Source organism: Elaeis guineensis, chromosome 13 (assembly GCF_000442705.2).
Source record: "Elaeis guineensis isolate ETL-2024a chromosome 13, EG11, whole genome shotgun sequence".
Taxonomy (NCBI): Eukaryota; Viridiplantae; Streptophyta; class Magnoliopsida; order Arecales; family Arecaceae; genus Elaeis; species Elaeis guineensis.
In genome coordinates this window covers 73,634,599-73,645,089 of record NC_026005.2, presented here as the reverse complement: position 1 = coordinate 73,645,089, position 10,491 = coordinate 73,634,599, and the positions used below count along the sequence as shown (strand labels likewise).

Here is a 10,491-nt window from a genome sequence, read left to right as displayed (position 1 = left end):
ATTGGACTAGATTTACAAAATCTCATAATAAAACTCAAAATAGAAGAAATAAGAACTAAATCAAGATCCAGTTTAATTAATTGAGCCAAATAGATGTCGATCTGATACTCCAGTGTCATCCATGTATCCAAGTTAGCTCCATCGATCATCACTAGCAATGGTATCCCACCAGTTTATCTGATATAGGAGTCACAAACTCTATCCACTCTATAATGATTAGTGCTCCTATGTAGTAGTTAGGAAGAGTTTATCTCTCAATGAGATCCGAGAATATTCTTCAAGATATGATGCTACACACATTCCAGAGGAGCTCACCTATATAAGAGTATCTATACATGACTGCAGACATAAGATAGAGACGATCTTTAGTAACTCTCATAAAAAATCAAGATACATATACAGGACCACTAATGTAGAGACTCGAATGGAAAATTGTATTATGTATGCGGTAGTTGAAGTTTGGATCAAAGAAACATAGTTTAAGATCTATTCACTCCATTTTCTTCAGATAAAAATTATTCACACTAAGTAAGGTTAAGTCACCTTATCATTGTATAGTATAAGCATCCAAAAATTTATATTATTTTATTTTATAATTTTTTAAAACTTTTGAGTTTTGTGGGGATTTTAGAGAGAATCCAAAAAGAAAACTCAAATTTTTCTAAAATTCTCTCCAAGCATTTTAATCTTATTTTTAAATTTTATTATTTAAATATTTTAATCTCTTTATTATTATGATTTTAATTTCTGATATTGGGCTTCAATTACCAATGATCATGCAATTTAATCTTATTTTTATTTCTAACTGGTGGGCTCCTTATTAAAGGCTTTAATGATCAATAAAAGCCCAAATGACCACAAATGGTCATATTGGTTGGCTATAAAAGAGGCCTCCTTGAGACCTAAGCAAATTATCCAAGGGCCTTCTCTTCTTCTTCTTTCTAAGCTTTCTCTAATACTTCTTTTTCTACTAAATATTTCTTCTTCTTTTCTTGGATGCAAAAGAGTCTTCATCAACCTCTCCATGATCATGCTCGTAGATGGAGGATATCGATCATATTTTGGATGGTATTTTCAGATATTTCTATATGAGGGACAGAAATACGTCTTAGACATGTCCAACATGCTTGCGATTTGATCATTTTTATTTTTGTTGTTCTGTAAGTTTTATAATTTTTATATAATTAAATTTTATTAATTTTATTTAATTTTTAAATCATCTCAGAAAGTTTTTAAGCCCCACTCAAACAAATATTTTATATAATGCAACTGAATCTACTCCTAAGTTTGTAGCTAAGCGGCAAATCCTTTCATCTTCCAAGTGAGAGGTTGTGATTGTATCTTTCATACGAATGGAGTGTCATCTTCCTTCGCATGAATCAAGTATTAGGTCACACAATGCATAGATGTCAAAGTAGAGCTGTCAACGATCGGGTCAGGCCTGAACCCATGGATATTTACCTGATGGCCCGGGTCTGGAACTAGCATCGACCCGTTTACTCGGATCCGGATCCGACCCGATAAATCATAATATAAATGGATAGGATCTGGATATTTAATATTCAGATCTGATAGACTTGAGATCCGAATAATATAATATAATAATATTATATATATATTAAAAATATTTTGAACCATTAGATTAGAGATCCAATGGTCTAAAATTTTCAAAGGCAAAGAAATCCTAGATGACTGAGAGTCTGAGACCGTGATCCCAATTCCCACATCCCCATTCTCGAATTCTTCATCCCTCTCTCAGTCTCTCAATCTCCCTCTCTCTGTCTCTCTGTCTCCTCGGGGCCTCTCTTTCCCCTCCTCTCCCGCTCCGGGTGTCCTGCCTCTCCTTCTCCACCGTGAGATCCCTCGCCAACGGCTGGACCCCGACACCAAGGTCGTGGATGGAGGAGATCCTCTCCTTTTCTCTATCTCTCAATCTCCCTCTCTCTCTCTCTGTCTCTCTGTCCCTGCTATCCCTCTCCATCGAGATCCCTCCGTCAGATCTGATCTCTCTGATGATGCCAGCCTTCGTCCTCTCCACTCCCGGCTTCCTCTCCCTCCATCAAGATCCGATCTCCTCTCTGCCTCTCCCCCTTTCGCTGCCTTCGCGGCTCCGCCGCTCCACCCTCCTCTCTTGCCTTGCATCATCTCCACCGCCATCCGGCCATTCTTCTCTCCACCTCTGTCTCCACCGAAATTCGATCTTTCGATCGCTATTGGTGTCCTAAATGACTTTGAAATGAGTTTCAGCTCTCGAACCAGATCCGAGTCTGGTACTTCAAGATCTGACCCATCAGATATTCGGGTTCGAATCCGATATCAGTAATTAAGATCAGATCCGGATCTAGATATTCAAATTTGATCTGAATCTGATTCGTTGATAGATCCATGTCACAACACTCCGAACTCGATTATTTTTCCACCTCCACAGATATCAAAATAATCAGCGGATAATTCAAAATATTCTAGTCCTTTAAGGTTTCCAGAATTACGCTTGGTCTGTTCAGGACCCCATGCAATGAGTGGCAGTGGCGTGGTTTGGATCCCCTTCATGTTTTTTGAAAAAAATAGTCGCTTCAATCCCTATGTGATGGACATCAAGATACTTGGAAAGCTTCTCTGTCAATGTTGGACTATTTGTTGACTTCAGGTCAAGAGACTGCCAGACAAACAGTCCGTGAAAAATCACAACTGATAAGTTACCACAAGCCAAAACATCCCATCATTATTGAAGTGGTATGGACCAGCTCATGACGTTGTCCAAATAAAAACTGATTATATACATCTAAGATTTATCAAATACATAACAGATATGGGATTAAGCACGCAACTGATGCGGATCTTATGTACTCTCCTTGTTTAAGTCCTAGTCCTATCTTTCTTCTCCCGGTCAAGCCCAAAAACGTTCATATTGCGGGCCTTTTGTTCATAAGCCCATGAGCTAAATTCATTTTGATATTATCTGTAAGATCCATGATTCTATCCAAAAAAAAAATGATCAAAAAATATTATTTAAATTTTTTAACTATATATATAATATAATATATCTGACACATAATTGATCTGGAATTGTACGCTTACATGAGGCATGCCCATCACAGTACGTGGAATTAAAGTAAAAGTGAATTTTTATGCTATCTAAATTTTTTAAAATTTTGATATAAATCTTGGTAAATGGCCCAGACTGAAATAAACTAAGATCTCGATTTATATTGATCAATATAATAAATAACAAATATAAAAAAAATATATTAAGTATTGATTTTAAGTCTGGTCAAAATATTTTTTGATTTTAAGATTTATTGATCATCAAAAGCTTTCCTAAATGCTATATGGCAAGAGGGTGGGAGTTGTATTCTAGTGGGAGTCATCCCTTGAGTGTAGGATAGTAATAGGGTAGAAGGTGGGGATTAGGCCCTCCTGGCCTCCAAAAAATTTCAATACTTATTAATTAAAAATCTTATTTAAGAAAAGAAAATGCTTAAAAAATATTTTTTTGATATCATTAATATCGTATTAGCCCATGTCTTGGATTTTTACTATAAAAAATTAAATGGCCATCAGTGGCATTTTTTAAGTACCACTATAAGCCAGGAAAAATATTGCAAATACCTTTATCGATATGTTTGTGGTATTTTCTAATATACCGTCTTAAGATAGTGTCAGTAATTAATTATTAATATTTTCAAAAAATATCGATATAAATTTTTATTTTAGCTGCATATGTAAATGATTTTAAAGTTTCAATTCAAAGAATGCCACAAATACCTTTATTGGTATTTTTGTGGTATTTGTTTTATATACCATCTTAAGATGGTGTTGGTAATTAATTATCAGTATTTTCAAAAAAATATCGATAAAATTTTTATTTTAGTGGCATATATAAGTTACTTTAAAGTTTTAATTCTGTCATATATCAATGATCTCTTATTTGAATGGCAAACTCTTAACCACTAACCTATAACTTGTATTATTTGCTTATAAGCATAGTTTATTTAACTTATTAACATGCATTCATGTCATTAAATAAGTAATATTAAGAATATATATATAATAATATATTTTATGAAATCGATATGACTATATTAAGCTCTATATAAAAATTAATAATTTAAGATTTAATAGTAAATTTTTAAAATTTCATAAATTATCATATTATTTATGGGCATATTAGTTAAATTAATAATAGTAATTTTAGTTTCTCACACTTTAAGTAATATACCATAAAATATAAATTTATAGTAGCATTTATAATAATATGCTGCTAATAAAAAAATACTTATTGAAAGATAAAGGAATTTTTATGAAAATACAATAAAAAAAATAGTAGCATGTTATAAGAAATGTTACAAGCAATTTGTCATCAAAATTTATTTTTGTTATAATGAATTTGTCGATTTATCTTGCTCGAGAAAATAGGCCAAGAATTTTGCATATATTGTATCCAAAGTTGCCTTATAAACTAAGGTCTTGGCCGAGCTAAAAATCTTGGTTCCATTTGATATTGATCAAAGAGGATCACTAAAAGTAATGTGGACCACTTTTTGCCATTATAAAAAGAATTAAATATGGTCTAGAAGTAAAATTTATCATATCAGAAAGTCAAATCATGTACTAAACTTTTGGAAACCATAGTTTGATCATATGACACTAGATCAAGATGATTTTTTTTTACATCAGATGACTTTTCAAGCTTTATGATATGGTGCCACCATTTTAAGGGTGTAGCGCGATGAGTGAATGGTACCAAATTTCAACATTTAAATTTTAAAATAGATCAATCAAACTGAAATTTTTCTTTTTGGGAGATATTTTGATCGGATGTAACTTTCAATATAGAAAAATTTTGGTAGAGTATCCAAAGATAATGTCAATGTAGGAACCAAGACCTATTCATTTAGGATTTTTTTTTTTTTTTTTGTATTTGCTTCCACCAATCATGTCATTTTGAAAATGCTAAGTATTGTTCAAACTAGAAGAGCAATCCAATTTGAATTATGGAAGGGAAGACTTAACTAGTATAAACAGAGGTTTTGTATTTCAATTTATTATTGATCAATGAAAAAAAAAAAGGACAAAGACTCTAACATTACCAAATTTTCTATATTTTCTTATATCATTTTGAGAGATTCAAGTTGAATAGATTGAAAGAATTCTTCCTTCTCTCCAATCAAGTTAGATATTTGATTAGAAGATATATGTGTTGCCCACAATTAGATTTCAGACAAGCTAAATATAGTTTGCAACTAAAAATGCTATTTTTGATATTTTACAATTGCAAAAGCTATTTCTTTTTCATTTTTTGTAATTGAAAATTACAAATACAATCACAGCTACTTAGTTTTATGGTGCTACAATAGATAAGATAGGTCTATAAATAATCCTGTAAGGTTATCATCGGAAAACAATAAACTTTTTACCTTTATATTATAGTACATTACTTATTATATAATTTTATAACCATAACAAAAAAATGCAATAATATTACAAATTACTATCAAAATAATTGCTATAATAATTATATCAATATAACACTATAAAATAATTTGATATTATAGCTGTTAAATATATTCTGGTAACCATACTATTCATTTATAATAGAATTAATTAAACAAGCATGCTATGATCATAAAATGATAGCTATATCATCAACAATAAAACACCAATTATTGTTGTAATATACATTTAGAAAACTTTATTAAATATTATAACAATAATATATTATGTTATAGTAATTTTAAATTTGAATATATTAAATAATAAAATATAGAATTGGAAATTTTATTGGTTGAAGTGTGGTGCCGCATCTCTTTTGGATGTTGCTTCCAATTGCAACCGATTTTGTAATAGGAAATACAAACAATTTTGCTTGTTTTTTCCATTACAGAATATAGACTTATGTTTGCATATTTTGGGGATTGGTAAAGTAATGTCAAAAGAAAAATTCTATTCCTGCATATGTTGGGGTAAAAACAGACAAAGCTCAGAAAGATAGCATTGACCCAGCCATCAATCTGTCCACCTTTTCATTTCCATATCTCTATCATATTTGCTCATTTTCCTCAATTTGTTCACATCTGTAATCTGATGCAATCAGTGTTGCAATATAAAGTCTCATATTAGGTTTTACATTCATTCCCTTTCACACCCCCAAATCTTATCATTTGTCATTTCCTTTACCTTCATCTGCTTTGCCTCTTTCTCCCCCTCCCTCATCTTGGGGGGCCAAGGTAACCTTAGCCTCCCTCTCTTTCGAAAGAGATACAAAATATTGTTAAATTAGATTGTATGATCTAGTTATTTTTTGAAATGCCAACAATAATTTGTGGTTCCTTCGATCGTGGTAGATCTTTGGCATGTACATGGATAGCATCACGTGGCTACCTCTTTTCCATCCATTTGTCATTTTGTTAGGACCCTTATAAGAATAATTATGCACCTCAGCAACCCTTCCTCTAAGAAGGATGTATCTTCTTTTCGTTGCCATTTCTTTCAAAAATCAGAAGAAAATCTTTCTTAACATAGATTTGCGCTACTCTAAGGTGGCCTCACATTATTGTTGTATCCATAAAATCTTAGTGAAACCTATATAACAACATACAATTTGCATGTGATGCAAGTGGTCTATTATCATATTAATGCCTTAAACTAGACTGCACTCTTGCTCAACTTATTTGTGTTTGGTCTTTTCCTTGGAGATTTTCATGTCTGATCCAATAAAATTCCAATTTTTTGTAGTGAATTGTATCCATTCCACGTAGACGAGCATAAGTCAGGTTCATTCTCAGGATCTTGTCACGAATGGATAAATTATCCCGAAGGTCTGGGCTACATTTTGTGCTACAAGGATAATGCCTAGTTATATCCTTCTAGTGCAACCCCGAACATCTAGAAATCAGCCATTTCTTAGATATATGCTAGGTTGCACATGCTTTGAATGGGATTAATAGAGATGGAACTAGATTAGTGCCTAGAATTTCAAAGTCCCAAAGTGCAGTCTAAATTTTTTGATGATCATGATTTGTCTGCCATACTGTTGAGTAGACCAACTTAGGATTCCAAGTTTCATGGATTCACAAGATAGGAGTCTCAAAGATGTGTTTGGTTTGAGACCAGAATCGAAATCAAAATGGATTAAATGAAAATCGAAATGATTTTATCTTTTGATATATTTAATTTGTGACTAAAATTAGGATCAGAATGAAATTTGATAATTAAAAAAATATAAAAATTAGATTTTAAAGATTAGGATACGTTATTTTTTTAAAAAATTAAAATAAAAATAAAATTTTTTGAGATCAAATAACTGGAATGGATCATTCTCATTTTTATTTCAGGAGTCTGACACGCTCTACCTGATGTATCCTAAAATTAGATGAAACCACTTCCAAGGTACAGAGATCACCACTCGCAAGTATGCAAGTAGACAGGGTAGATCAGCCTGTCAGAGCTAACTTCCATTGACTTGACTCGCGTGGATAACATCAGCCTCATGGTACAAAGACAGCCTTGAAGTGGATCAGGCCCCGGAGCCCCATAAAACAAAAGGCAGCCCTAGCATTGGCTTTGTTTGTCAGCATTTTATATTTTAATACATAAAGAGACCATAAAGAGACCTCTACACTTCTACCAAAAAAAAAGAAAGACTTTACACCGTCCCCATCAAAGTGGAAGGCAGCAAGAGAATGCTTCAATGGTGGCTCCCATGATTTCCCATCCAGATCGTAATTTATCACTTTCAATTTTATAAAGGATCTGCCCCTCCCGAATATAATACGAGACACCCAACTTAAAATTAAAAACTAAAAAAAAAAAAAAAACACTAGAGTGTAAGGTAATTTGCCGTTGACATATGGGATCTATCGGTGTAACACTTGGAGCATGAGAACTAGAGTGCAAGAACTTTTTTGCACTGGTCTGCCGATTCTCATGCGGTCATTGGCATCGATGCAATGACAGTGATTTTTTACAGCATTTTATGGATTTTCATGCAGAATATTTAAGAGCTTGAGGTGCAATATTTCTTTTGAAGAAAGTCAGATTCTATTCCTAATACAATGGATCTTCTTCCATATCTACATCCACTTTCTAGATCTTCTCTTACATCTTATCTTAAATATGCTAGTTTAATATTTTTAGATATGTTTGGTTCGCATCTAATATTTTTTAATACGTTTGGTTGAATCAGACACTCTTTTTAATTTTCGTTGGAGGGCTCGATATCTTCCAATCAAACATTCCCTTAGTGCAACGTGCTATCACTTTTTTTCCTTCCTTCCAAAATGGAGAATGATCGAGCTGTTCTGGCGATGACGTTTCTTTTGATGACAAATACGAAAAGTTACCTTGGTGGATGTGCAGTTCATTAAAAAATGTTACCATTTGCATTTCCACAGTTCCACTTACGTAAAAAAAGAGAGGAAAAAACAAAAAAAGGGGGCTCCCATAATTGTGGGTGCGCTCCCAGTCACGCCCCCCTATTCTCTTTCCGTCGGTCCCCGCGTTATAAAAGGCGTTAAAAGGCTATGTACCCTAGCACTCCCCTCGCCGGTGGGTATTAGGATCGAGCTTTAATCCAGCAATGGCGGGTAAGGTTGGAAATTCTCGTCCCTTCAAAATTATTTATTGCATATTCTCTATGTTAGTTTCAAAGACTTATGATGATTGTAACTCATTTCACTTATGTATCTCATAATATCACGATCTTTTCCCTAAAATTTATAGTTTTATGTTAACAATAGTGTGAAACTTCGGTATTCTTATTTTTATATTCTTATCAGAATCAAAATTAGAGGCGCATCTTTTCATCACTCTTGAATCTTTTCTTCCTTTTTGTTTAGATCAATCTACTATTTTTTAACTTTGATATAGATCCTTTCTCTATTAGCTTAGGATCATAATTATTTTTAAATTATTTCTAAATCTATTAGTGAAAGCAAGTTTCAAATTTCCCTTTTTTTTTTCTTTTTTTATTTTCCACGCACACACTTTTTCACTCTAACAGTAGGTCAAATGCTTCCTTTTTAGAAAAGCAAATAAATACATTTTTGTCATCTTCTTTCTTTATTTCCTTCATTTTTTTTTCTCCCTTATTTCTTTCATAATCATATTAAGACAATGGTATCATCATTCATATATCACCTTTATTTTCCCATATTCCCTAGCTAGGATCCTTCGACTCGGCTCTAACATCAACTGAACCATATTCGAATTGATTTTGATTTTGAAGATGAATATATATATATGTTTGTGTGTGTGTTATAAGTAAAAATATTATTATTAAAAATATATATAAACTTGAATAGATGAAGATGAATATCCTGATACTTGAACTGGACTTCAAAAATTATTCGAGCTTGATAATAGTCGAATTAAGTTTAAACTTGAGTCGAGTTTAAATAGCTCATGAGCAGCTCGACTCATTTATACCTCTAGTCATTTATATTATTTTCTCATTCTCTTAATAAATCATGCCATAGATCTCCAAGTTAGCTATAAAAGTTGACCTAGGCTGCAATCTTTGCTACAAGAAGATTCAAAAGACTCTATGCAAGCTGCAAGGTACGTAATTAAACCTCTCCCAATTCAGTGCCTCCATTCAAATCCAATATTTTAGCTACTAACGAGTGTACCAATCATCCGATTCCCTCCCATGATTTCAATCGACAAAGAACGAGAGAACATAACAACCATCTCCTATGACGAGAAGAACAATACAGTCACAGTCTCTGGCCCATTCGATCCCCAGAAGCTCTCCAACAAGCTCCGCTGCAAGGCCTGCAAGGTGATCAAAGACATCCAAATTGTACCGGACCCTCCCAAGGACAAGAAGGGGACTCCATCCAAAAAGGACGCCAAGGGTAAAAAGGAACAAACAACCCAAAAAGAACCTACGCCAGAACCCTGCAAGGTGATCAAAGACATTAAAATCATAATACTGGACCGTCCCAAGGACCCTAAAAGCCCCGACCAGAAGACAAACCCGGACCCAAAACCAAATCCGACACCTGATCCAAAGCCAAAACCTGCACCACGAGACCCACCGGTCGTGCCGGTTTGTTGCTGGATGCCTTGCTATGTGGGATACCATGGAGGGTCTCGATGTTGCTCTTGTGGGAGGGTCTACGGATGTGTAGCTGATGGTCCACCACCACCACCAGTCTATGGTGGAACTTCTCATGGAGGATACCAGTTATTGTTCTATGAGGAGGATCCATCAACGTCATGTACCATTATGTGATCATGTGTTTCCGTGTTTTTCCAATTGTCAAAAATAATAGCAGTATTATGGGTGAAGCATGTTGGATCTATGGGAGACTAATGAGGAAATAACATGTTATTTTGGTGTAATTTTGTTTTGGAATATTGTGTGAAAGGATTTTATGCTTGATAATGTGAAGTTTTTTTTTTTTTTTTTTTCCTTAGTGTTTTGCACCAAAAATAAACGAATTTGTATCAGCCAGAAGAAGAAGAGCCTATTGGGAAGTTAAATGG

General features: G+C 33.5%; 1 protein-coding gene across 1 annotated transcript; it reads left to right on the top strand.

Annotated features, from left to right (window-relative positions):
• Positions 1 to 8,546: 8,546 nt before the first annotated feature.
• LOC140853204 (uncharacterized) lies at positions 8,547 to 10,362 on the top strand. The gene is made up of 3 exons (XM_073247297.1): positions 8,547 to 8,590; positions 9,477 to 9,558; positions 9,669 to 10,362. The coding sequence occupies exons 1-3, from the start codon at positions 8,579 to 8,581 to the stop codon at positions 10,235 to 10,237; spliced, it is 663 nt and encodes a 220-aa protein (XP_073103398.1). The 5' UTR covers positions 8,547 to 8,578; the 3' UTR covers positions 10,238 to 10,362.
• The last annotated feature ends 129 nt before the right edge of the window (positions 10,363 to 10,491 follow it).

Excerpts from the sequence above, each read along its gene's own strand:
- LOC140853204 (XM_073247297.1), top strand. Across the intron at positions 9,559-9,668 it reads GACTCTATGCAAGCTGCAAG|AACGAGAGAACATAACAACC; the intron begins GTACGTAATTAA and ends CAATCGACAAAG.